Here is a 27,821-nt window from a genome sequence, read left to right as displayed (position 1 = left end):
TTGTGTTGTTTTAAACCACCCAATTTGTGGTAATATTTTATAGCAGCAGTAGGAAACTGATACATTGGGCAAGTCACCAAAACTATCTAAGCTTGAATTTCTTCATCTGCTACATGAGAGAATAAAGGTCCCTGTTTGACAAGGTAGTTAAAAAGCTTAAATTAGGCCGGGCGCTGTGGCTTACACCTGTAATCCCAGCACTTTGGGAGGCCAGGGCGGGCAGATCACGAGGTCAAGAGATCGAGACCATCCTGGCCAACATGGTGAAACCCTGTCTCTACTAAAAATATAAAAAAAATTAGCTGGGTGTGGTGGTGAGTGCCTGTAGTCCCAGCTACTTGGGAGGCTGAGGCAGGAGAATTGCTTGAACCCGGGAGGCAGAGGTTGCAGTGAGCCGAGGTCGTGTCACTGCACTCCAGCCTCGTGCCTGGTGATGGAGTGAGACTCTGTCTCAAAAAAAAAACAAAAAACGCTTAAATTAAGTAAGGTGTGTAAAGTACTTAGCATGCTGCCTGATATGTGCCTCAATAAATGTCAACTATTATAATCAGTATATTATCCTTAACAAAGATTGACTTTGTCAATTAATTTAGTGTGTGGGGGATATTTTTTAACTGATAGAAAGATACCTGTATTAAATTTTAAAATAAGTATACTCTGTAGTATAAATGTTCTTTGGTAAGGATAGACTGTATCAAGATGTTTGTTCTGAGGTCCCTTCAAAGAGGAAAACCTTGTTTCTTTGGATCTCAGAGAAAAAAAATAAATTACAAAAAAGGAAACCACATTCTAGAGAGTATAAATAGGCACAAACTTTATGTAGAGCTCTTTGCCAGTGTATTTTGTATCTTCTGATAAAGTGTTTTTGCCACTGGTAATTTTAAATATTAGCTCTGTACTCAGTTTTGTACACATAGGTGACTACAGAAGTATTTATATTTTCAAAAAATTGGAAATGACCTTAATTATGTACAGTAACAGGAATATGCCTTGTTTAGGTAGAGTGATACATTGTGCAGTGAAAGAAATAATATTTTAGAAGACTACCATGATAATGAAGAAAATATTATCTCCAAAGATCTCTCAACTTCTATTTGAAAATTTAAAAAGTAAAAAATAAAAAATAAGATAATGACAACATTCATGAGCTAATAAAAAAGGAGAGCATTTGCCACCAAATACATTATGAAACTATATTTGTGTGTGTATATGTGTTTACTTTGTGATCCAGTTATTCAGTGTGATAAAAGGTTGACACATCCAGTTATTCATGATCCAGTTATTCAGTGTGATAAAAGGTTGGCCCAGAGTATATTGTTTTTTCTGAGTATGGATAATTTTAGTTTTCTCATTTACAAAAAAAAATTTTTTGAGATGGAGTCTTGCTCTGTCACCCAGGCTGGAGTGCAGGGGTGTGATCTTGGCTCACTGCAACCTCCACTCCCAGGTTCAACTGATTCTCTGGCCTTAGCCTCCTGAGTAGCTGGGACTACAGGCAGGCACCACTGTATTCAGCTAATTTTTGCATTTTTAGTAGAGACGGGTTTCACTATGTTGCCCAGGCTGGTCTACCCCAGACCTCAAGTGACCTACCCGCCTCAGCCTCCCAAAGTATTGGGATTACAGGTGTGAGCCACTGCTCCTGGCATAATTTATAAAATTAAAATGTTTTCTAAGTATTCATACAGTTAGTATTATTTTCAAATAAAAATGAGCTCTATATCATACACATCTCTTCTGTTCTAGCATTCTTTCAATGACATAGGTGTAATTATTCTCATTAAAAAGAAACAAAACAGGCTGGGTGCAGTGGCTCTTGCCTGTAATCCTAGTACTTTAGGAGGCCAAAGTGGGTGGATTACTTGAGGTCAGGAGTTTGAGAGCAGCCTGGCCAACATGGTAAAACCCCACTGTCTCTACTAAAAATACAAAAATTAGCCGAGTGTGGTGTTGAGCACCTATAATTCTAGCTAACTCAGGAGGCTGACACAGGATAATTGCTTGAACCCGGGAGGTGGAGATTGCAGCGAGCTGAGATTGCACCACTGCACTCCAGCCTGGGCCACAGAGCATGACTCCATCTCAAAAGAAAGAAAGAAACAGAAAACAAAAATGTTGAAGCCTAGAGAGTCTAAAGTAGCTGACATCCTTTAGCTCGTATGTGGCCGAGGATATTGGAGTTAATGTAGTGTTGTTGACCAGTGTAGTATCCTTTCCAGACTGCTTGTTTTAGTATAATTGTTTTTCACACATCTTCCAAATTTTTAGGGACACCTCATTCAGAGCTCTTGGAAGAAGTCGAATGTACTCCATCACCTCGATTAGCCCTCACTTTGAAAGTAACAGGTCTTGGAACGACTCGTGAAGTTGAATTACCACTCACCAATTTCAGATCAACCATCTTTTACTATGTACAAAAATTGCTTCAGTTGTCCTGTAATGGCAATGTGAAATCAGATAAACTTAGGCGTATTTGGGAGCCTACATACACGTAAGAAATTTTAACTTAATGTTTTGGTAGATAATGTCATAGTGTATGAGCCAAGAAATATGGTGTTTGTTTTGGATTATCGGAACAGGAAAGATTTGGTTTTTATTCTCTTGGCTTACAGGAACAGATAATAGTGTTTGGGACTCTTGGTGTAGAACAATTAAGTTTTAGAAATAGACGGATATTTACAGTCTGCACTAGCTTCTTATATAATTGTCGAAAAGAGTGTTATTTGAATACTTTGACTAAGATCATGTATGAGCACTAAGTATCTTCTTTCTGTTCTTTATTTTGGGGGTGTGTAGGTTAATACCTGCCTTTGTTCATTCAACAAATAATTATCAATTACTTTGGGTCAATTTATTTAACAGTTTTGTGCCTCACATTCCTAATCTATAAAATGAGAGTGGTTGTAAGGAATTAATGAATTAATATGTGTAAAGTGTTTTCTTTTTTTCTGAGACAAGGTCTCTCTCTGTTGCCCAAGCTGGAGTTCAGTGGTGTGATCATGGCTCACTGCAGCCCCAAACTCCACAGACTCAGGTGATTTTTCCCATCTCAGTCCCCTGAGTAGCTGGGACTACACGTGAGTGCCACCAGGCCCAGCTAATTTTTGTATTTTTTGTAGAGACGGAATTTTCACCACATTGCCTATGCTGGTGTTGAACTTCTGAGCTCAAGTGATCTGCCCACCTCAGCCTCCCAAATGCTCATATTATCGGTGTTGAGCCTTTGCTTGGCCTGCAAAGTGTTTTCAGTACTCCCTAGGATGTATTAAATGTTCAATAAATGTTATCTATAAAGTAACTATTATTTAATAATATAAATAATTATAATCATGACGTTCTCTTAACATCACTGATAATCTTATATAATGGCCAATAAAAGTAATGTAGGTCCTTTTGAGATAGAACAGAAAATCATAATGGTATTTTCCCTCCCTTCAGTTTTTTTCCCCCCAACTTCCCAAGAGCTAGGAAAACCTTCCTTTAATTTTTATTGCAGTTTAAACATTGATCTCAACTGCCTTATTTGAACATAAGCACTCCTGATCATTGTTATTTCTATTCTTCTTTCCATCTAGACGTAGAGAACCTGTTTCTTATCCTATTGTATTTTTACAACAGTTAAAGCCCTGTGCTGCATAACAACCTTTCAGTCAGTGATGGACCATGTATGACAGGGGTCCCATAAGATTAAAAAACTATATTTTTACTGTACCTTTTCTATGTTTAGATACACAAATACCATTGTGTTACAGTTGCCTATAGTATTCAGTACAGTGATGCACCATTAAGGTTCGTGGCCTAGGAGCAATAGGCTATAACATATAGCCTAGGTAGATAGTAGGCGATACCATTTTGTTTTGTGTAAGTGCACTCTATGATGTTCCACAACAACCAGATCACCTAATGCTGCATAACAGTTGATACAGTCATGTCTTTAAAACTTCTAGATTTGATACATGCTTTTTTGGTAATACTAAATTTATAAATCATAAGAATATGGTTTCTGCTACTTTTCCTTACATTTAACAAATATTTTTTCTTAAAAATCTTCCTTGAGGCTGGGTATCATGACTCACACCTGTATTCCCAGCATTTTGGGAAGCCAAGGCAGGAGCATTGATTGGAACCAGGAGTTTGAATCCAGCCTGGACAACATAGCAAAACCTTGTCTTTACAACAAATATAGTCAAAAAGAATTCTCTTTGAGTTTGATGTTCAATGTAGGCATATGTCTAGTGAGTGACTTTTTTTTTTTTTTTTTTTTTTTTTTTTGAGATGGAGTCTCGCTTTGTTGCCCAGGCTGGAGTGCAGTGGTGCTGCAACCTCTGTCTCCCAGGTTTAAGCGATTCTCTTGCCTCAGCTTCCTGAGTAGTTGGGACTACAGGCACGTACCACCACACCTGCTAACTGTTTTGTATTTTTAGCAGAGATGGGATTTCACCATCATAGCCAGGATGGACATTTATTTTTATTTTTTTTAAAGAATTGAAGCCTTATTGGAAATAATCACAAATCATTTATGAATTAACTTGAATAATATCTTCATGTTTAGAATCATGTACAGAGAAATGAAGGATTCTGATAAAGAAAAGGAAAATGGAAAAATGGTAAGTTATTTTTAGAAAATTGGTCTTACTCTCGGCTATTTAGTAAAAAGAAGAAAAATAGTAAGACTAGCACAGTATTGCAATTGGACATTGATGGGAATAATGACTAACATGGAATTCTTTAGATTAGAGTAAGTGCATGATCTTAAAGCTACCTCATGTAATGCATGTGAAATACCATAGACTTTATAATTGGGAAAGGCCAACATTTGGTTTTTCCTGTTGTAGGGTTGCTGGTCTATAGAGCATGTGGAGCAGTACCTTGGCACTGATGAATTACCAAAGAATGACTTGATAACCTACCTGCAGAAGAATGCAGACACTGCTTTCCTGCGCCACTGGAAATTAACTGGCACTAATAAAAGTATTAGGAAAAACAGAAATTGTTCTCAGCTCATAGCTGCATATAAGGTATATATTGGCATCAAAACACTATTTTGATTGCGAATGGCTTTGTGCTTTGTTTTGCAGCTTTGGAAGCTTCTTAAGTAAAGAACAGCAGTTCATGGAGACATAATTTTTTAAATGAGGTTGAATTAACACTGTTAATGCACAAATTCCAAAATTTCAAATATGGCTTGTAGCATTGGATCTGAATACAGATTTTGACCACAGCTTAGAGTGGTTATATTTTATTGGGAATTTTAATGGTTTAGAATGCCTTGATTTATGTCTTGTGTCATGTTTTTATTTAAAAATAAGGCACTTTGAAAAATTCTAACCTTTTCATGGTAATACTGATAGAATGATACACTGCTTTTCTTTAAAATGTAATTAATGGCCAGTTTTTCTGATTGTTTCTATAGGATTTTTGTGAGCATGGAACAAAGTCTGGGTTAAACCAGGGGGCCATTTCTACTCTTCAAAGTAGTGATATTCTTAATTTAACAAAAGAACAACCTCAGGCTAAAGCAGGCAATGGACAGAACTCTTGTGGAGTAGAAGATGTCCTTCAGCTTCTGCGTATTCTGTATATAGTTGCAAGTGACCCTTATTCAAGAATATCCCAGGAAGGTCTGTAAGAAGCCTTGTTTCATTTCTATAGCAGTTTTAAAGCAAGTCAGTTTATATGTTTATTAATTTTATTAATTAATTTTATAGATGGTGATGAACAGCCTCAGTTTACTTTTCCACCAGATGAATTCACTAGCAAAAAAATTACAACAAAAATATTACAGCAGATTGAGGTAATAAAATCAGATAGCTGAACTCTTTATTCTGTTACTGTTGGACTTTTCCAAATATTCCCTTTACTTTCTTTTCTATCTCTCATCATCTTTCCCTTCCCTCTGATTGGTAATTTGAGCTATATGGTTCTTTGCATGTATTTCCTAATTAAATAGGTTTAGAATTGACTTTTTTTTTTGGTCATTTTTAATAATTGCCTTATAGGGCTAGGTGCAGTGGCGCACACCTGTAATTTCAACACTTTGGGGGCCAAGGCGGGTGGATCACTAGAGGTTAGGAGTGGGAGACCAGCCTGGCCAATATGGCGAAACCCTGTCTCTATTAAAAATACAAAAATTAGCTGTCGTGTGGTGGCACATGCCTGTAATCCCAGCTGCTTGAGTGGCTAGGACCAGAGAATTGCTTGAACCCTGGAGGTGGAGGCCGTGGTGAGCTGAGATTGCACCACTGTACACCAGCCTGGGCAACCGAGTGAGACTCTGTCTCAAAATTAATTAATTAATTAATTGCCTTATAGCACTAAGACATTCTTATTTGTTAATTCACAGGAACCATTGGCATTGGCAAGTGGGGCTCTACCAGACTGGTGTGAACAATTAACCAGCAAATGTCCTTTTCTAATACCATTTGAAACTAGACAGCTTTATTTCACATGTACAGCATTTGGTGCCTCAAGGTGAGAAGGCTATCTTACGTTTTTAGAATAAATATATTTTTATGTTATGTAAGTTCAGAATGTACAAATATACTGTCAGGACTGATAGAGGGAATATGTTACCTTGTATTTTTATAAAGAATAGTCAGAATTCCCTTTGGCCTCAACCATCCATCTTCTAGTAATTCACCAAAATGACGAACCCAAAGGGAAAGAAGAGAGGCACCCAACAGATGTTCTCTAGGCCTTTTAGAAAACATGGAGTTGTTCCTTTGGCCACGTATATGCGAATCTAAAAGAAAGGTGATACTGTAGACAATAAGGGAATTAGTACTCTTTAAAAAGGAGTGCCCCACAAGTGTTAACCATGGCAAAACTGGAAGAGTCTACAGTGTCACACAGCATGCTGTATTGTTGTAAACAACCAAGTTAAGGGCAAGATTCTTACCAAGAGAATTAATGTGCATATTGAGCACATTAAGCATTCTAGGACCTGAAATAGTTTCCTGAAATGCATGAAGGAAAATGACCAGAAAAAGAAGGATGCCAAAGAGAAAGGTACCTGCATTTAACTGAAGTGCCAGCCTATTCCACCCAGAGATGCGCACTGTGTGAAAACCAAGGGAAAGGAATCTGAGCTGATGGAACCTCTTTGTGAATTCATGCATAATAGGTGTTTTTTAAAAAATAAAAGGCCTCTGGACTGTAAAAATTTTTTTCTTTATTGAGTGGAAGTGTAGTGTCCTCTCCCCAAAGAAATATTTAAGGCAAATTTTAATTGTGTTCCTAATCATAATTCATTCTTTACTATTCAAATTTAAAGTATTTCTTGCCGAAAGATGTGAGGTGGCCTATTGTGCAACAGATTACTCAATTGGTTAGAAAATGGCCAGGTATTATTTATGAAATACTTGTACTGGTTTGAAGATTGTCCCTCTAAATCATTATGGGAAAACAAGCATTTAAAAAGTTTCTGTTTCCAGGCTGGGCACGGTGGCTCACAGGTATAATCCCAGCACTTTGGGAGGCCAAGGCAGCCAAACCACCTTGAGGCCAGGAGTTCAAGACCAACCTGGCCAACATGGTGAAACCCCATCTCTACAAAAAATACAAAAATTAGCTGGGTGTGGTGGTGCATTCTTATTATTCCAGGTTCTTAGGAGGCTGAGGCATAAGAATTGCTTGAACCCGGGAGGTAGAAGTTGCAGTGAGCTGAGATTGCACCACTGCATTCCAGCCTGTGCAACAGAGCAAGACTCATTGTAGGTGCTCAATAAATACTTTGTTGAATGATTGTTTACCTTAAGAACTCTCCCAAAATAGTTGTAAAAAAAAAAAAAGTTGCAATTTAAATGATGTGTTTTCTTCCTTGATAGTTACATTTTTGTACCACTTAATGCCATTTACAAAGTATTTATATATATAGAACTATAGGCCTGTTGTGATAAGTGACATTGATTATAATTTCCATTTTATAAATGAGCAAATTGAGTCTGCATGTACTTAGCTAATTTGCCTAAGTTTATGAAAAAATAGTAGCACACATGAGAGTAGAACCTTCAGCTTCTTATTCCTAGTTATAGTAATCTTTCTCCCATCCTAAATGGATTGTCATTAAAAAAATATAATGTGGCTGGGTATAGTGGCTCATTCCTGTAATCCCAGCACTTTGGGAGGCCAAGGCGAGTGGATCTCTTGGGACCAGGGGTTCAAGACCAGCCTAGGCAACATGGCAGAACCCCAGCTCTACTAAAAATAGAAAAATCAGCCAGGTTTGGTAGCACATGCCTGTAATCTTAGCTACTAGGGAGGCTGAGGCAGGAGAATCACTTGAACCCAGGATGGGGAGCTTGCAGTGAGCCAAGATCATGCCACTGTACTCCAGCCTGGGTGACAGAGCAAAACTCCATTTAAAAAAAAAAAAAAAAAAGAAATGTTTTAAAATTATAATTACTGTTTTGATGGTGCTTCCAGATTGAAAGATAGTTTAATCATTTAAAAATTTCTCCGTTAGGAAACATTTGTCCTTTTTTGAATGATGTTGGGGCTTGGACAACAGATTTTTATTTTTATTGAACTGCTAAAATAAAGAGGAGAAATACAGACCCAGTACTTTATCAGTTTGCTTAAGGCAAATTATAATAAAAGGAGTTTCATATATTTTTACTTGTGAAAGGAAGCAATTTATGTAATAAAAAAAGATCACTGTTTTAAAAATCACCTGATAAAATACTATTTTTTAATTTCTTAAATCTTTGAATTCTGTTGCTGGTTTAGTAGTACATTCAGCTGTTAATATATGCTACCGTTACATAGATATTTTTCTATTTCAGAGCAATAGTGTGGTTACAAAACCGACGTGAAGCCACTGTGGAACGAACGAGAACCACAAGCAGTGTAAGGCGAGATGATCCTGGAGAGTTTCGAGTTGGTCGTCTCAAGCACGAAAGAGTAAAAGTTCCACGTGGTGAATCGCTGATGGAATGGGCTGAGAATGTCATGCAAATACATGCAGATCGGAAATCAGTTCTTGAGGTAATCTCGTATAAAATTAGATTTAGGAAACAGGAATGATACTTAGGGAACCAGCCAGTATGTATCTTCACTGAATAAAAACTGGTAGGTAAACATGAAGGGGGGGTTTTCCTGTTCTCTAGGCAGAAGCCTTCTCCTCTGGCAGAGCGTCTTTTTCATAAGAGGATGTCAGTCCACCTCCTCATGGGTTAGGTCTTGCACCATTAATGAGCTACAAAGATGATCTCCATTATTGAGGTTGCAAAGTGCTTGTTCTGCTTGAGGGCCTCCACCCATTTCCTAACAAAATTGGACTAAAATAATAGTACTCACAAGGAACTCTTTTTGATACCCTGTTTTACCCTTATATTAAACTGTGCTATTTGATATTTTGGGAGCACCTGGTTTTGTAGTATTGGTTCACTTAAATTGTCCTTGGTATTGTATCACTGGTCTGTGTTGAGAGATGTTACAGCAAATGGCAGTATGAAATTTAGTATATTTACTTTGGAAATGTTATTGTGTACATTGTTGATTATATTCCATATACATGATATTCCTTATATGAGGAAGAGTGGAAATATCTCCTGTCACAGGTGTGAAAACAGTTGGTTTAACTTTTGGATCATAAACTGATGATAAGAAATATGATACATCTCTAGAAGATGTCCAAGGCTTTACAGCTTTCACTTTATATGCAGGCTTTCATTGTATTCCTCCTACCCTTATGTTCTTTTTTTTTTTTTTTTTTTTTTAAATAGAGACAAAGTCTCGCTATGTTGCCCAGGCTGGTCTCAAACTCCTGGGCTCAAGTGATCCACCTGCTTTTGCCTCCCAAAGTGCTGGGAATACAGATGTGAGCCTCCCTACCCAGCTGCTTACATTCTTCTAATTTAGTCTTTTTTTTTTTTAGCCATACACTATATGGTTTTGATGATACTTTATGCAATCACTTTAAAGGTTTTTGTCCTACTCTTCCCATTCCAAAAATGATTTAAAGTATCTTTAACTCATAATAAGTAGAAGAGGCTGAGCGCAGTGGCCCATGCCTGTAATCCCAGCACTTTGGGAGGCTGAGGTGGATGGATCACCTGTGGTCGGGAGTTTGAGACCAGCCTGACCAACATAGTAAAACCCTGTGGCGCATACCTGTAATCACAGCTACTTGGGAGGCTGAGGCAGGAGAATCGCTTGAACCCAGGAGGCAGAGATTGCAGTGAGCCAAGATCATGCCACTGCACTCTATCCTGGGCAACAAGAGTGAAACTCTCAAAAAAAGAGGGGGAAGAGTTTAGCCTTTGGTGTCACACAGAGACACACAAAAATCTGTATACCATCATTTATTCAAGCAAATTGTTTAATCTCCTTATCTGAGATTTGGTTTCCTTTGATGTAAAAAGGAGATAGTTATTTTGCAGGGTTGTTTTGAGAAATAAATGTATGAATGATGCCCAGCACAGTGCTTAAGCATGTAATAGTGTACAGGTGGTCTCTTGTCTTTAGAAAAATTAAAATAACACTCCTGTGCTGTTTATAGTATACTACACTGCTATATTGAAAAAAGGTATATTACTGGATCATATATGATAAATAAATTTTGGCAAGAATTAGATTATTTTAAAAACACCCAAACTTTTAAGTTTTTTAACTTAAGTCATTTGTTCATATTTTAGGTTGAGTTTTTAGGAGAAGAAGGAACTGGCTTGGGACCCACATTAGAGTTTTATGCTTTGGTGGCAGCAGAATTCCAGAGAACTGACTTGGGAGCTTGGCTTTGTGATGATAATTTTCCAGATGATGAATCTCGTCATGTAAGAATATTTCTCATTTTGTGATTTGAGTTGTGGTTCTGCTTTTTGAAAAGTTTCAAAAATAGAAATGTGTTCAGAACGTAAGCCAAGTTTCTGACTTGACTTTTATTATTGAATAAACTTGATACAATTAAAGTATTTCTAAAGGGATAAAATTTAATCATCAAAAACTAATAAAATTATATACTTTTAGATAGCCAAATTTATAAAGATGTTTAATGTTTATGGATTTTTTTTCTTAGATAAATGATAGGCTTAGTTTCCATTACCTGTTTAATTTTATTTGCATTTCCCCCTCTAAAAAAATTAGGTTGATCTTGGAGGTGGGTTGAAACCTCCTGGATACTATGTGCAGAGGTCTTGTGGACTGTTTACGGCACCATTTCCACAGGATAGTGATGAACTTGAAAGGATCACGAAACTTTTTCATTTCCTTGGAATTTTCTTGGCCAAGTGCATTCAAGACAATAGACTTGTGGACTTACCTATTTCTAAACCTTTTTTTAAACTAATGTGTATGGGTGACATTAAAAGCAATATGAGTAAACTGATTTATGAGTCACGAGGTGATAGAGACTTACACTGTACTGAAAGCCAGTCTGAAGCTTCTACAGAAGAAGGTCATGATTCACTCTCAGTAGGAAGCTTTGAAGAGGATTCAAAATCAGAATTTATTCTTGATCCCCCTAAACCAAAACCCCCAGCTTGGTTTAATGGAATTTTGACTTGGGAAGACTTTGAACTAGTAAACCCACACAGAGCCAGATTTTTAAAAGAAATTAAAGACCTTGCTATCAAGAGGCGCCAAATTTTAAGCAACAAAGGTCTTTCTGAAGACGAGAAGAACACAAAATTACAGGAACTAGTGCTGAAGAATCCATCAGGTTCTGGGCCTCCACTTAGCATAGAGGATTTAGGGTAAGCACTATATGTACATTCTTCAGTCCAATGGATGAATAAGTTCTAAAGCTTTTGTTTCTTTGTCATCACTGATTTGCAATATATGCATAAAGAGTCTGTCAGAAACAGTAATATGCTGTAGGAAATATTGATGATCAGCTCGAAGCTTTGATTTAATATTATAAAGACAATACTCAGGATACTAGAATATTAGTTTATTAATCATCAAACCTTTAGATTACTTGACTTAGTCAATGTGATGAATTTATATGCCTGTGTAAAATGTCCAGAGCCAACAATATTTTGACAAATTCATCTGCTGATATATAGCCCACTTTGCAAAGCTCAAAAATGGGTTGCCGTGTCAGCCTTATCAACAATGGCTGTACTAGCTAAGATGCTGCAGATCTTTTGATAAAATTCTCTTTATGTACATGTAATTATCTTATCTTCAGCTTTCATTTTAGGTTAGCTGCAAGGCTTTTTTTTTTAATGTTTGCTGATAATGTTGGTAAGCTGTATTTAATAAATGGTTATATATTTAAAGCTTTTTAAAAAAAATACATGTTTTTGTACACAGCATGATTGACTTTAGTGAAGCAGTAGTTTCTTCCTAAAGTCTTACAGATATGTTGCTGTCATAATTCAGTGCAAAAATTTTAGTTCATTAATTTTGTGCCATAAGCTAGAAGTAATATAGAAAGGTGGTGGTTTCTTACAATCTTTGCAAAGCCAGACAGATTTGCTAACAGTTGGCCTAGTATATTTTGTCCATAGAATATTGCATTTTAAAAGACGTGAGCTTACTTGTAAGCTGGTGTACTGATTTTGTTGTAGGAAGAGAAGGGTGAGATTTATGGTTTTGATAGCTATGTTATTTTTTTCTCTTGTACCCACTGATGGCAGATGATAGTGTTATAAAAATTAAACATGATTAGTAGTAGCTGCATATTAGTTAAATTAATCTTTTTTGTCCTCCCAGTTTAAATTTCCAGTTTTGCCCTTCCTCAAGAATATATGGTTTTACAGCTGTGGATCTCAAGCCAAGTGGTGAAGATGAGGTAATAAAGTTTTCTTTTTTTTCTTTTCTTTTTTTTTTTGAGATGGAGTCTCCCTCTGTTGTCCAGGCTAGAGTGTAGTGGTGCAGTCTTGGCTCACTGCAACCTCCGGCTCTGGGGTTCAAGCAATTCCCTGCCTCAATCTTCCAAGTAGCTGGGATTACAGGCACCTGCCACTACGCCTGGCTAATTTTTGTATTTTTAGTAGAGATAAGATTTCACCATCTTGGCCAGGCTAGTCTTGAACTCCTGACCTCATGATCCACCCGCCTCAGCCTCCCAAAGTGTTGGGATTACAGGCATGAGCCACTGTGCCCGGCCAAAAGTTTGCTTTTAATATAGCCATAAATTCTGAAACATCCTCTTAACAAGGCCAGTTGTACCAGGCACTCCTGAAATATTCCTAGATATTAACAATAATACTGACAAATTTTCTTTTGCAGATGATAACAATGGATAATGCAGAAGAATATGTGGATTTGATGTTTGACTTTTGTATGCATACGGGTATTCAGAAACAAATGGAAGCCTTTAGAGGTAATTGTAAAGGATTTTTAGCATAATTGTTCTCCTTTTTCAGTTGAAATTAAGGTGAAGAATGCTGGTGGGCAGGTGTAATCTCAGCACTTTGGGAGGCTGAGGCAGGAGGATTGCTTGAGCTCAGGAGTTCAAGACCAGCCTGGACAACATAGCAAGACTCCATCTCTACAAAACATTTTTAAAAAAATTAACCAGATGTGGTGGCATGTGCCTGTGGTCCCAGCTACCTGGGAGGCTGACTTGGGAGAATAGTCTGAGCCCAGGAGGTTGAGGCTACAGTGAACCATGTTTGGGACACTGCACTCCAGCCTGCATAACAGAGGAAGACCTTTCCAAAAGAAAGAAAGAGAGAGAGAGAGAGAGAGAGAGAGAGAGAGAGAGAGAGAAGGAAAGAGGGAGGAAGGAAGAAAGGAATAAAGGAGAAAAGAAAGAAAGAAGAAAAAGAAAAGTGGACATAAGGTTGCATATATTCTAGATTCATCTCATGAATTAAACTATGAAAGAATCATGATGGGAACAAAGCATATTACACTGTAAATTGCTTTTGAAAATGAGAACGCAGTTTTTTACCTGACTTGTATGACAGAAAGAGCTGGCAAACTCCAGACTGAGTAGTAATAAGAATTTGCCTACTGACCATTATGACTGAATGTTACCCCTGTTCAAATTTGTGCTAGTAAGCAGGAATTTCTGATTTAAAACAGTTTTAGTTTCAAGCTATCTTAGTTTATGCTTGTTTGTTCAAACATTTATGAATGTTTTATCTTCTGTCCATTTCATTGGTAATGGGTATTTTTTCATTGTTGCATAATATATATACATGTTTATGTGGCACCCATGATATTTTGATACACAGAATGTGTAACGATAAAATCAATATATAGGATATCCATCATCTTGGACATTTATCATTTCTATGTGTTGGGAACATTCGAATTACTCTCTTCTAGCTTCAGAATATACAATATATTATTGTTAACTATAGTCACCCTACTATTGCTAGAAAACAATAGAACTTACTCCTTTTATTTAAGTTTATATCCATTAACCTACCTCTCTGCATCCACCCCCACATGCAGTGTTCCCAGCCTCTGGTATCAATCATTCTTTACCTTTATGAGATCAACTTTTAAGCTCCCACATGAGTAAGAACATGTGATATTTGTCTTTCTGTGCTTGGCTTATTTCAGTTAATAGATTTCATTCTTTTTTATGGTTGCATAGTATTCTATTGTGTATATATACCACATTTTCTTTAGACGTTCATCGCTTGATAGACATTTAGATTGGTTCTGATAATGGGTATTTTGATTTGAAATTTGGTATTTTGGAATCATAACTTGGAAATTGAGTTGTGTGTTTGTGTTTCTGTTGTGTGTATGACGTAGATGGGTTTAATAAAGTTTTTCCAATGGAGAAATTAAGTTCCTTCAGCCATGAAGAAGTTCAAATGATTCTTTGTGGAAACCAGTCACCGTCCTGGGCAGCAGAGGATATTATCAATTACACTGAACCTAAGCTGGGCTATACACGTGATAGGTATGTGTTACTATTTTCTAAGATCAACAAAATTGTTTATATTCCCCAAGTCAAATGACAGGTTCTCTAAAGAACTGTAACTCAGTGAATTACATTCATAAAGTAAGTGAGAAAGCAGTGGTGTCTCACAATTACCAGAATGCATATCCATTGATAAGGCTGGGAAGATACAGAAAGACAACTGATATCAGGCCAGGTGCAGTGGCTCACACCTGTAATCCCAGCACTTTGGGAGGTCAAGGTGGGCAGATCACTTGAGGTCAGGAGTTCGAGATCAGCCTGGCCAACATGGTAAAACCCAGCTCTACTAAAAATACCAAAAATTAGCTGGGTGTGGTGGCACATGCCTATAATCCCAGCTACTCAGGAGGCTGAGGCAGAAGAATCGCTTGAACCCAGGAGGCAGAAGTTGCAGTAGGTCATCGTGCCATTGCACTCCAGCCTGGGCAACAAGAAGGAAACTCCATCTCAAAAAGAAAAAACAAAACAAAAAAAGACAACTGACATCATAGCTGATGATGATTCCTTTTCTTATCGTGTTTTAATTGTTCATTATTTTAAAAAAATTTAAATTATAAGCTGTTAGGCTATACTACATTTGTATTATTATTATTTTTTTTTTTGACAAAGAGTTTTGCTCTTATTTCCTAGGCTGGAGTGCAATGGCATGATCTTGGCTCACTGCAACCTCTGCTTCCTGGGTTCAAGCAGTTCTTCTGCCTCAGCCTTTTGAGTAGCTAGGATTGCAGGCATGTGCCACCATGTCCAGCTAATTTTGTATTTTTAGTAGAGACGGTGTTTCACCATGTTTGTCAGGCTGGTCTCGAACTCTTGACCTCAGGTGATCCATCTGCCTCAGCCTCCCAAGGTGCTGGGATTACAGGCATGAGCCACCAGGGTATTTTTAAAGTAGCTTGTGTTAGCCCATTTCATACTTACCCAAGAGTCTTTAGATGTGCTGTTCTTCTAATGTGAGGATATTGTTTTTTTTAGGAGGCTTGTTGCTGGCTTACAAAGTAGTGATAGTGATTTTCATTTAAATCTGCTGTCAACTCAATATAACTGTATTTTTGTTCTTTTAGCCCTGGTTTCCTGAGGTTTGTGAGGGTTTTATGTGGCATGTCTTCTGATGAAAGGAAAGCATTCTTGCAGTTTACCACTGGTTGTTCAACTCTGCCCCCAGGTGGACTGGCTAACCTGCATCCCAGGCTTACAGTTGTACGCAAGGTACAAGCTCTCTGGCTAATGGGGAATCCAAATGGAATTTAGTTACTTTAGTTTTCAAAGAAGTATTTAAACTCATGGTCTTCTGTTGTATTTGCTTGCTTTCTGTAGGTTGATGCTACTGATGCAAGCTATCCATCAGTCAATACATGTGTGCATTATCTTAAGTTGCCTGAATATTCTTCCGAGGAGATCATGAGAGAGCGCCTGCTAGCTGCTACAATGGAGAAAGGCTTTCATCTCAATTGAGCTTTGAAGTGCAATGGGAGACATCAGAGACTTTAAAAATACTAGTGAAGCCTCTTGTGTTTGTGTGCAGAGAAGTATATGATCCTCCACACTAATGACACTTGCCTTTTTTTCCACCTTTAAGGCTTTAAGAACATGTGGAATAAGTTTGTTAGCTGCTAATGACAAAACAAATCCTTTACCCAGCCAGCAAGTATATAGCACAGAACACTGTGTTACTTTACAAGGGCTTATGTGACTGGAATAAGGTGGTCCTACTTGACTGTTCCAAAGAGCAGCTTCTCAGATCTTCAGTGTTCACTGGTAAATTTCTAACAGTGTATTTGTGTAAAGTTTGTCATTTCATACTCCATACACTACAGTTGCCGTCACTGATCCCTGTTTTGCTGGCTTTTAAGCTACATGGTCAAAAATCCTGCTTCCTTAAAACTTAGAGAATTAATGAGCATCTCAAGCTTTTTCTTTTCCTTTTTAATGATGCCTGCACTATCAGAGTATTCTAGTGTTCTCTCTTTTGTTTGGCATATAATCATGCACAACCTTTTTATTTCTTTAAGGTGGGAGTATATTTTTATTTCCTAAATGCCATACTATGAAGATCAAAGTCTTAAGTGTGTTTGTGCAGCTCAAAAATAAAGCTATATTAAGGGGGGAAAACACTGGTCTAAGTGCAAGGCACACTTAAAGCAAGTTTTACTTTTGGTTGTATTTTCTTTGTATATTATAAACATTTATTTAACTTGTTGCTGTTTGAAGTAAAAAATTTCCAAAATGTATGCTCAACAATAATCATTAAAATGTTTGCAGCGTACAAAACTGTGTCATGTGACTATTTCAATGCAAGCATCAGAGTGTCAAAGGAAAATACCAAGATACTGCTGTTTTCTGGTTTTGAAGAAGGGGCTGTATTTACAAATTCCAGTTATTACCACGTCTATGGTTATAGGTGAAAGAAATGACACTAGGCCTGAGTTAACCAGCTTTTTTTTTTTTTTTTTTTTTAAGACAGGGTCTTGCTGTGTTATCCAGGCTGGTCTCAAACTCTTAGGTTCAAGCAGTTTTCCCACTGAAGCTTCCTGAGTAGCTGGGATTACAGGTGTATACCACCACACCTGGCTCATGGTTTGTTTTGTTTTTGTTTTTGTTTTTGTTTTTTAACATTGAATGACCTCTGAACTTTTTATTGGCCTCCTGCTCCCCAAAGGGTCCCATGCTTCTGCTGGCCTAATGTCTCAGAACTTTGGTGTCGTTCTCAGACACCACTTTGCCATCCACTATCCAGTGGGTGGTGGTCTTTTGGATGGTTTGCATGGAGTTGCTGCTGTCTAGGGCATCACTAAGACTGAAGTCCTCGCCACCTTCCAGCAGGCGGTGGTAGGTGGCGATCTCAGCCTCCAGCTTGACCTTGCTGTTCAGCAGAGCCTCTTACTCCTGGGCCTGGCGCTGTCTCTCTGCCCAGATCTGTGCCAGCTGTGACTCCAGGTGCAGAAGGATTCTGTTGAGCTGCTCCATCTGCAGGGCGTAGCAGGCCTCCATCTCCCTCAGGCTGTTCTCCAAGCTGATCTTCGTATTTCTCATGGAGTCCAGGTCGATCTCCAAGGACTGGACTGTACATCTCAGCAGCTTCAACCTCAGTGGACTGTGTGGTGACCACTGTGGTTCTCTCCTCAATCAGCTGAGTCCAATACTTGTCCAGCTCCTCTTGGTTCTTCCGAGCCAGCTTATCATATTGAGCCCGTATTTCTGCCATGATCTTGGTGAGGTCCTGAGATTTGGGGGGCATCTACCTCCATGGTCAACCCAGAGCTGGCAATCTGGGCTTGTAGGCCGTTTACTCCCTCTTCATGGTCCTTCATGAAGAGTAGCTCCTCCTTGAGAGCCTCGATCTCTGTCTCCAGCTACAGCCGAGTGACACTGGTGTCATCGATGACCTTGTGGAGCCCATGGATGTCGCTCTCCACAGACTGGCGCATGGCCAGCTCTGTCTCATACTTGACTCTAAAGTCATCAGCAGCAAGACGGGCATTGTCAATCTGCAGAACGGATGTGGTAATTGTCCACAGTATTTGCGAAGATCTGAGCCCTCAGGTCCTTGATGGTCTTGAAGTAATGGCCCCAGTCTCTGATCTGGGGTACCTTCTCCAGGTGCTCCTGGATTTTGCTCTCCAGCTTCCGGTTCTCGGTCTCCAGGCTCCTTGCTCTGTCCAGGTAGGAGGCCGGGCGGTCATTCAGGCTTTGCATGGTCTCCTCCTTGTTCTGGATGCCTCCCATTCCTGCCAGACCCCTGGCCATCCCTACGGCCAGGCCCCCGAGCCCCATGCCACTCTGGAAGCTGGCAGAGTGCGACACGGAGATGCGGGATGGAGATGTGGGAACCAAAGCCCCCGGCACCTGCATAGACACTGGCCACGCTGCTGACTGGCCGGGTGCCGTAGCTGGGCACCTGGACAGAGCCCACGGACCAGTAGTTGGTGGAGAAGGGGGAACAAGTGGTGAAGCTCATGCTGCCTGGGGAGGAGAGCTAGAGGACAGGACTCAGGCTTTGCCGACTATCTCAAATGGTTTTTTAAGGAACCAAAAGCATGTCTGAAATTGCCCAATGATTTACCTCTTTAAAAGGCACATTCCCCAGTGGCTCATGCCTGTAATCCCAGCACTTTGGGAGGCCGAGGCGGGTGGATCACAAGGTCAAGAGATCGAGACCATCCTGGTCAACATGGTGAAACCCCGTCTGTACGAAAAATACAAAAAATTAGCTGGGCATGGTGGCACGTGCCTGTAATCCCAGCTACTCAGGAGGCTGAGGCAGGAGAATTGCCTGAACCCAGGAGGTGGAGGCTGTGGTGAGCCAAGATCGCGCTATTGCACTCCAGCCTGGGTAACGAGCAAAACTCCTTCTCAAAACAAAACAAAACAAAAAAGGGCATATTCCCTTCCTGTAAGAGGTACCTTCTGCTATAATTACAAGTCTCCAAGATGTCTCTCAGTAATCACCTTTTATCAAGACTAGCCTGGCACCAGTTAGCAAACTATGGCCTGTTACCTGTTTTTGAATGGCCAATGGGCTAAGCATAGCTTTAACATTTTTAAATTGTTGGGGGGGGGGAAATAATAATTTTATGTGAAAATTATGAAATTTAGGCTGGGCATGGTGGCTCATGCCTGTAATCCCAGCAGTTGTAGGCTGAGGTGGGTGGATCACCTGAGGTCAGAAGTTTGAAATCAGCCTGATCAACATGGAGCAACCCCATCTCTAGTAAAAATACAAAGTTGGCCAGGTGTGGTGGCACATGCCTGTAATCCCAGCTACCTGGGAGGCTGAGACAGGAGAACCACTTGAAACCAGGAGGTGGAGGCTGCAGTGAGCCGAAATCGTGCCATGGCATTCCAGTGTGGGCAACAAGAGCAAAACTGTCTCAAGAAAAAAAGAAAATCAGGAAATTTAAATTTGTGTCCACGAATAAAGTTTTATTAGAACACAGCCATGCTCCTTTATTTACATGGTTGCTTTTGCACTACAGTGGCAGAATTGAGTAGTTAGCAGAGGCCATATGGCACACAAAGCCTAAAATATTTACTATTTGACCGTCTACAGAAAAAGCTTGCTAAACCCTGGTCTAGCAAGTGGCTACAGCAGATAAATTGATAACTTTACATAAAATTGGGCTGAGCACCGTAGCTCACACCTATAATCCCAGCACTTTGGGAGGCCAAGGCAGGTGGGTCACCTGAGGTCAGGAGTTTGAGACCAACATGGTGAAATGCTGCCTCTACTAAAAATACAAAAATTAGCCAGACGTGGTGGCACATTCCTGTAATCCCAGCTACTTGGGAGGCTGAGGCAGGAGAATCACTTGAACCCAGGAGACGGAGGTTGCAGTGAGCCGAGACTGCCATTGCACTCTAGCCTGGACAACAAGAGCGAAATGTTTTCTCAAAATAAAAATAAAAAGTTTACATGAAATCGGTAGCCGTTTTTGAAATATTAGGAGTTGGCCAGGCATGGTGGTTCACGCCTGTAATTCCAGCACTTTGGGAGGCTGAGATGGGCGGACAAGGTCAGGAGTTTGACACCAGCCTGACCGGCATGATGAAAGCCAGTCTCTACTAAAAATACAAAAAAATTAGCCGGGTGTGGTGGTCCATGCCTGCAATCCCAGCTACTCAGGAGGCTGAGGCAGAAGAAATGCCTGAATCCAGGAAGCGGAGGTTGCAGTGAGCTGAGATCTCACCACTTGCACTCCAGCCTGAGTGACAGAGATTAGGAGTTTCCTCAGAAAAAAATCCCAAGAACAAGGTAAGGCTGACCAAATATAAGTATGAAAAGTCACTTAAAGCATCTTAGTAAAGTTAGATGGTGACACTACCTGTAAGTATAGATATACATGAGTCAAGTGTTCTGAGATACCTAGTGGGGTCTCCACCTAACTGTAAGTTCTTAAATATTGTGTCCTATGATACCTACCAATTTTTTTTTTTTTTAACTGTTACTCTCTCAAGGTTCTAAAATCTGTGCCGAGATGTAATTCAACTACTATTTTGGTGTGACCCAAAAATTAATTTTGTTCACTCCCTAGCTACTTCTGGTGTACCAGTTTCAGCAGTTACGCGAATGTGCTACTGATTAAGTTATCTACCAACTAGGACAGTGTTTCCCAACTAATGTGTCTCAGAAAGACCTCCATAGCACTTTGGTCTAGACTGGGCTTTCCCCAGACCTTGGCTACCTGATACAAAGGTGAATCTGTACACACAACCCACTCCTTGTTCCCACAGGTCAGAAGCCTTCCCTCTGCCTTCCTGAACGAGTCCAAAAACAACTCAGGTTTGGAGTCTACTATTGACTGTTGGTCTGCGTTTTTATAGATATAAACCTTGATATTGCAAGTAGATTTTTAGAACAGGATAAAAAAGCAAAGCCTCCACTGCCTACCCCACACAATACACAGACAAACCAAACAGAACAGTGTTGGATGATGTCTCTGAAATGTGCATTTGGCCAGGCGTGGTGGCTCACACCTATAATCGCAGCACTTTGGGAGGCCAAGGCGGGCAGATTACCTGAGGTCAGTGTTTTGAGACCAGCCTGGCCAACATGGTGAAACCCCGTCTCACTAAAAATACAAAAATTAGTCTGGTGTGGTGGTACATGCTTGCAATCCCAGCGACTCGGGGGACTGAGGCAGGAGAATTGCTTGAACTCAAGAGACGGAGGTTGCAGTGAGCTGAGATCATGCCACTGCACTCCAACTCAGAAAATAAGTGCATTCATGCCCTCTTTTAGAGGCCGGAGTGTCAAAGAAGAACGAACTCTAGAATCATTCCATAGGCTGGCACAATATCTTAATACACCAAAAATAGATTTTGGCCAGGCAGGGTAGCTCACACCTATAATCCTTGCACTTTGGGAGGCTGAGGTGGGATGATTGCTTGAGCCCAGGAGTTTGAGACCAGCCTGGGCAACATAGTGAGACCCTGTCTCTATATTTAGAAAAAGATTTCTACTTTTTTCATTGCACCTGACCTACCACTACTATATAGGGAGAGAGAGAAAGAATGTTTTTTCCTATTACATATATCTATGATAAGGTTTATAAATTAGACACAGTAAGATTAATAACAATAGAACAATTATCACAATATACTGTAAGAAAGCTATGTGAAAGCTGGGCATGGTGGTGTGCACCTATAGCTTCACCTACTTGGAAGGCTGAGACAGGAGAATGGCTTGAGCCCAGGAGTTCAAATCCAGCCTGGGTAACAGAGACCGCACCTCTTAAAAAACAAAAGATGGCCAGGTGTGATAGCTCATGCCTGTAATCCCACAACTTTCAAAGGCCAAGGTAAGGAGAATCGCTTGAGCCTAGGAATTCAAGATCAGCCTGGGCAACAAATGGAGAGCTCATCTCTACAAAAAATAAAAAACTCAGCTGAGTGGGGTGGCATATACCTGCGGTCCCAGCTACCTGGGAAGCTGAGGTGGGAGGATCACTTGAGCCCAGGCCAGGGGTTGAGACTGCAGTGAGCTATAATCATGCCACTGCAATGCAGCCTGGGCAACAGAGCAAGACCCCTGCGTTAAAAATACATATACATGTGAATGTGGTCTGTTTCTCTCAAGAGCTTATTGTACTGTACTCACCCTTCTCATGATCTGTCCATCTGGTAACCAAGACAGTTACTAAATGACTGTCAAGTGAGTAGTGTATACACAGCATGTATATGCTAGACAAAGGGATGATTCACCTCCCAGGCAAGACAGAGCAGGACAGCAGGATGAAGTGGGATGGTGCCAGATTTCATCACACTGCTCAGAATGGCATGCAGTTTAAAACTTGTACATTGTTTATTTCTGGAATTTTCCATTTAATATTTTGGGACCTCAGTTGACCATGGGTAACACCACAGAATGTGAAACAGTGGATAAGGGAGGGACTACTGTACATTCGCCTAAGACAGTTCTGTATATTCTTCTATTACCTGGGTAGCAAAAGCATACAGAAAGGTTTTGGGGGGATGCAGTGCATTGCTCTTCTGTAATGACAGTAATTTACTTCAAGACATTGCAGGAGAAAGGGTTAAAGGAGCAAAAGGAAAGAAGAGAAGGATTCATTTCATGCCTGCTTATACAGAGACGTTTTCTTGATTCTACTATTTTTTAATTTTTTATTTTTTTGAGACAGAGTCTCGTTCTCTTGCCCAGGCTGGAGTACAGTGGCACTATCTCGATCTCGGCTCACTGCAACCTCTGCCTCCCAGGTTTAAGTGATTCCCCTACTGCAGCTTCCTGAGTAGCCGGTATTATAGGTGTGTGCCACCATGCCCAGCTAATTTTTTGTATTTTTAGCAGAGATAGGGTCTCACCATGCTGGCCAATCTGGTCTTGAACTCCTGAGTTCAAATGATTTGCCTGCCTTGCCTCCCAAAGTGTAGAGATTATAGGTGTAAGCCATCGTGCCCGGCTGCATTCTACTTTTAAACTTTGAAATTGGCCAGGAATGGTGGCAGGCACCTGTAACCAACTAGTCAGGAGGCTGAGGCAGGAGAATTGCTTGAACCCAGGAGGCAGAGGTTGCAGTGGGCCGAAATTGCAGCACTGCACTCCCGCTTAGGAGACAAGAGCAAGACTTCGTCTCAAAAAAACAAAAAAACCCAAAAACAAACAAAAAAACCCTTTGAATTAAATTTTATTAACAGTAAGTATATTAATAAGCAAACCCTTTAAAATGTGGCATAAAAAGGCTGGGTGCAGTGTGGCTCAGGTCTGTAAATCCAACACTTTGGGAGGTAGAGGCATATGGATCACGGCGCAGGAGTTCGAAACCAGTCTGGACAACGTGGCAAAACCCTGTCTCTGCAAAAAAATACAAAAATTAACTGGGTGGGGGAGGTGTGTGACTGTGGCCCCAGTTACTTGGGAGGCTGAGGTGGGAGAATCACCTGAGCCCAGGAGGTAGAGGCTGCAGTGAGGCATGTTCATACCACTGTATTCTGGCCTGAGGCAGAGGGAGATGCTGTCTCCAAAAAACAAACAAAAAAGAATAGCTGTAGGGGCTCTCTGGGGCTCCTTAATGTCTGACCTCCCATTATTTGAAAGTAATGTTCTCTATAGAGTTAATTACATAATAGCATTGTAATTACTAAGTGCCCTTAAAATGAGTATCAAAGGCTTTTTTAAAAAAAAAAAAGGCAAATAAAATTGAACTCTGCAAACTTCGTTAGGTACATTACAAAAATCTTTTTGATTTATTTTAAGGCAGGGCTTCACTCCGTTACCCAGGTTTGAGTGCAGTGTTGTGATCATAGTTCACTACAGCCTCAAACACCGCCCCCCCAACCCCAAAAGTTAGTCAGTTACCACCACAGCTAACTTTTTAATTAATTAATTATTTCTAGAGACAGCGTCTTGCTCTGTCACTGAGGCTGGAGTGCAGTGACACCATCTCAACTCACTGCAACCTCTGCGTCCCGGGTTCAAGGAATTCTCCTGCCTCAGCCTCCTGAGTAGCTGAGATTAGAGGCACTTGCCACCACTCTCGGCTGATTTTTTTTTGTATTTTTAGTAGAGATGAGTTGGTCTCTACTAAAAATTTCACCATGTTGGTCACGTTGAGTTCAAATTCCTGACCTCAAGTGACCCGCCTGCCTTGGCGTCCCAAAGGGCTAGGATTATAGGCATGAGCCACTGCACCTGGCTATTTATTTTTTGTAGAGATATGTTCTTGCTGTGTTGCCCAGGCTGGTCTTGAACTAATGGGCTCAAGCAATCCGCCTGCCTTGGCCCCCCAGAATGTTGAGATTACAGGCCTGAGCCACCACACTTGGACTTTTTTGTTTTTGAGACAAGGTCTTGCTCTGTCACCCAGGCTGTAATGCAGTGACATAATCATAGCTCATTGCAGACTTGAACTCCTGGGTTCAAGCAATCCTTCTGCCTCAGACTCCCAAGTAGTTGAGACTACAGATCTGTGCCACCACACCCAGATAATTTTTGTATCTTTTGTAGAGATGAAGTCTATGTTGCCCAGGTGGGTCTTGAATTTCTGGCCTCATGAGATCCTCCTTCCTCAGTCTCCGAAAATGAAGGGGTTACAGGTGTGAGCCACTGTACCAGGCCCACATTACAAAGCTTTTAAGGCCAGGCCCAGGAGGTTCAAGGTTGTAGTGCAACGTGATCATGCTTGTGACTAGCCACTTACACAGGAAGACCCACTTCTCTCTCAAAAAAAAAAAAAAAAATCACCTTACGCCTATAATCCCAGCACTTTGGGAGGCTGACGCGGGTAGATCACTTGAGGTCAAGAGTTCAAGAACAACCTGGCCATCATGGTGAAACCGAGTCTCTACTAAAATACAAAAATTAGCTGGGTATGGTGGCATGCAACTGTAGTCCCAGCTACTTGGGAGGCTGAGGCAGGAGAATAGCTTGAAGGCAGAGGTTGCAGTGAGCTGAGACCATGCCATTGCACTCCAGCCTGGGCGACTCTGTAATCCCAGCACTTTGGGAGGCTGGAAGGGGCAGATCACAAGGTCAAGAGGTCAAGACCATCCTGGCCAACATGGTGAAACCCTGTCTCTACTAAAAACACAAAAATTAGCAGGGCATGGTGGTGCACATTTATAATCCCAGCTACTTGGGAGGCTGAGGCAGGAGAGTCACTTGAACCAGGGAGTTGGAGGTTTCAGAGAGCTGAGATCAGGCACTGCACTCCAGCCTGATGATAAGAGCGAGACTAGGTCTCAAAAAATAAATAAATAATAAAATAATAGTAATAATGAAACCTCTTAAAAACTAAATTTTACTAAGCCTTTTAAAGGAGTAAGGCCTCAGAAGTCGGGTGCAGTGACTGATGCCTGCAATCCTAGCACCTTGGGAGGCCAAGGCGGGTGGATCTCTTGTGGTCAGTTCTGAGAACAGCCTGGCCAACATGGAGAAACCCCATCTCTACTAAAAATACAAAAATTAGCTGGGTGTGGTGGCACATGCTTGTAATCCCAGCTACTTGGGAGGCTGAGGCAGGAGAACTGCTTTGAACCCAGGAAGCAGAGATTGCAGTAAGCCAAGAATGTACCAGGCGACAGAGCTATACTCCATCTCAAAAAAAAAACAAGAAAAGAAAAAGCCTTCAGAAAACATTACTCAAAATGTCTGTTTAAATTTTAAAACTTCATTGGCTGACAGAAAACTGGCATACTTTCTTCTGGGTTACAAATGGTGAGATATATTCCATGGTACTCACATTTCTGATAAATCCATGTTGTCTGAAAGAGACTTCCTTTCAGCTTTCTGACATCTTATCAAGAATTAGTAGAGGGGCAAGAATTCTCGCCCTGTTAGTTTCCACAATGCAGCCATTTAACACCATCTCATCCAAAATGATGTGTACTTTATCTAAATTAAACATTATCTAGGTTTATATTAAGGAAATTAAAGTTATAAAAATGTTAACATTCAGTAAAAATGTATGGCTTAACCTAGACTTTTCCCAGTATAAATTAGCCTAAGCATGAAGTTTTCTTTTGTAGAGAATTTCTGAATTTAAATTTAAAACTGATGCCCATATTAGAAATTGTTACCTTCATATATACATACATACCTAGTTTTACCTTGGTTAACAGGATAAGTAGGCACAGAAATGAAACAACTACATTTTTTTTTTTTTTTGAGACAGAGTTTCGCTCTTGTTACCCAGGCTGGAGTGCAATGGCGCGATCTCGGCTCACCACAACCTCCGCCTCCTGGGTTCAGGCAATTCTCCTGCCTCAGCCTCCTGAGTAGCTGGGATTACAGGCACGCACCACCATGGCCAGCTAATTTTTTGTATTTTTAGTAGAGGTGGGGTTTCACCATGTTGACGAGGATGGTCTCGATCTCTTGACCTCGTGATCCACCCGCCTCGGCCTCCCAAAGTGCTGGGATTACAGGCTTGAGCCACCGCGCCCGGCCACAACTACATTTTTTAACCAAAGGGATAGGAAGTCTACTAAGAGCTAGAGAAAAACACAAGTGTCAATGTGGCAAGAGAATGACCTGAACTCAAGAATAATGTTGTCGCTGGGCACGGTGGTTCACACCTGTAATCCTAGCACTTCGGGAGGCCAAGGTGGGTGGCATGAGGTCAGATCATCCTAGCCAGGTTATCATTCTGGTTAACACTGTGAAACTTCATCTCTATTAAAAATACAAAAAATTAGCTGGACATAATAGCACTCGCCTGTAGTCCCAGCTACTTGGGAGGCTGAGGCAGGAGAATCACTTGAATCTGGGAGGCGGAGGTTGCAGTGAGCCAACCAAGATCACACCACTGCACTCCAGCCTGGGCGACAGAGCAAGACTCCATCTCAAAACAACAACAACAACAACAAAAACACAGTAATAATAATGTTGTCTTCCCAGACAATAATACTAACAGTAACAATGATTTGTTGAATACTCCTGTTCCATTGTGTTGAGTTTTAGCCCTCTACACAAACATGGTGTTGAATTTAAGCCCTCTACATACCTCTGATCTACATGTTGCGTATTATCCTCAGTTTACCCAGGATCAAACAGGCTTAAAGCATGGTCCAAAGTCACATGGCTAGTTAATAGCAGGCTGGAATTTAAACCCAAAGCTTGGGCTTGACTTTCCAGGCTTACAGGCTCCTCAGGAGGGGCTAGACACCCACCACCTCAGCTTCCAGACTCCCCACCAAAATAAATGCCTTGCACCTTCAGTTATCTTCTGTCAGACAGACTAATGTAAAAATAACTATGAGGAGAAAATGAATGAAGAAGGCAGGGCATAATAAAATTTCTGAATTGCAGGACAGTATCTCTTACAAATGGGTACTTCTAAGAAGTTATTTGAGAATTATGGAGCCACTTTAGCTTACAGGTGTTCTTATTGGAAAGTTAGTATAGGGGATGAGGAAAGAAGAAAATATTGTTAGACTATGATGTCTGACAAACTAGAAAGAACTAAATGCTTCCCTCAAGAATCCCTTCAACTGAAAACCTAACTTTTCTTTTGTGAAAGAGGAATTGAAATGAGAT

At 40.4% G+C, this 27,821-nt stretch overlaps 2 protein-coding genes and 1 pseudogene across 27 annotated transcripts in view; 1 reads left to right on the top strand and 2 right to left on the bottom strand.

Moving 5' to 3' along the window:
• HECTD1 (HECT domain E3 ubiquitin protein ligase 1) overlaps positions 1–17,101 on the top strand; it is a 96,967-nt gene extending 79,866 nt beyond the window's left edge. For 15 of the 23 annotated variants that reach the window (XM_074393292.1, XM_010334965.3, XM_074393289.1 and 12 more), the window contains 14 exons: positions 2,269–2,491; positions 4,553–4,607; positions 4,836–5,018; positions 5,414–5,621; positions 5,709–5,794; positions 6,344–6,471; positions 8,784–8,985; positions 10,638–10,775; positions 11,086–11,693; positions 12,658–12,736; positions 13,177–13,270; positions 14,662–14,812; positions 15,895–16,039; positions 16,148–17,101. In XM_074393292.1, coding sequence (XP_074249393.1) covers positions 2,269–2,491; positions 4,553–4,607; positions 4,836–5,018; positions 5,414–5,621; positions 5,709–5,794; positions 6,344–6,471; positions 8,784–8,985; positions 10,638–10,775; positions 11,086–11,693; positions 12,658–12,736; positions 13,177–13,270; positions 14,662–14,812; positions 15,895–16,039; positions 16,148–16,285 — 2,438 coding nt within the window. In that variant the 3' untranslated portion in view covers positions 16,286–17,101. The remainder of the gene's footprint in view (positions 1–2,268; positions 2,492–4,552; positions 4,608–4,835; positions 5,019–5,413; positions 5,622–5,708; positions 5,795–6,343; positions 6,472–8,783; positions 8,986–10,637; positions 10,776–11,085; positions 11,694–12,657; positions 12,737–13,176; positions 13,271–14,661; positions 14,813–15,894; positions 16,040–16,147) is intronic. The other 8 variants (XM_074393296.1, XM_074393299.1, XM_074393295.1 and 5 more) reach the window with 1 other exon arrangement.
• LOC141583568 (keratin, type I cytoskeletal 18 pseudogene) lies at positions 440–18,788 on the bottom strand (annotated as a pseudogene).
• Positions 18,789–22,607: 3,819 nt separating this feature from the next.
• AP4S1 (adaptor related protein complex 4 subunit sigma 1) overlaps positions 22,608–27,821 on the bottom strand; it is a 66,528-nt gene continuing 61,314 nt past the window's right edge. For 3 of the 4 annotated variants that reach the window (XM_074393325.1, XM_074393320.1, XM_074393324.1), the window contains one exon: positions 22,608–23,639. In XM_074393325.1, the coding sequence (XP_074249426.1) occupies positions 23,544–23,639 (96 nt within the window). In that variant the 3' untranslated portion in view covers positions 22,608–23,543. Of the gene's footprint in view, positions 26,178–27,821 lie in introns of all 4 variants that reach the window. The other variant, XM_074393323.1, reaches the window with a different exon arrangement.

This window comes from Saimiri boliviensis, chromosome 2 (assembly GCF_048565385.1).
Source record: "Saimiri boliviensis isolate mSaiBol1 chromosome 2, mSaiBol1.pri, whole genome shotgun sequence".
NCBI classification, from domain to species: domain Eukaryota; kingdom Metazoa; phylum Chordata; class Mammalia; order Primates; family Cebidae; genus Saimiri; species Saimiri boliviensis.
This window is presented reverse-complemented; position numbering and strand designations above follow the sequence as displayed.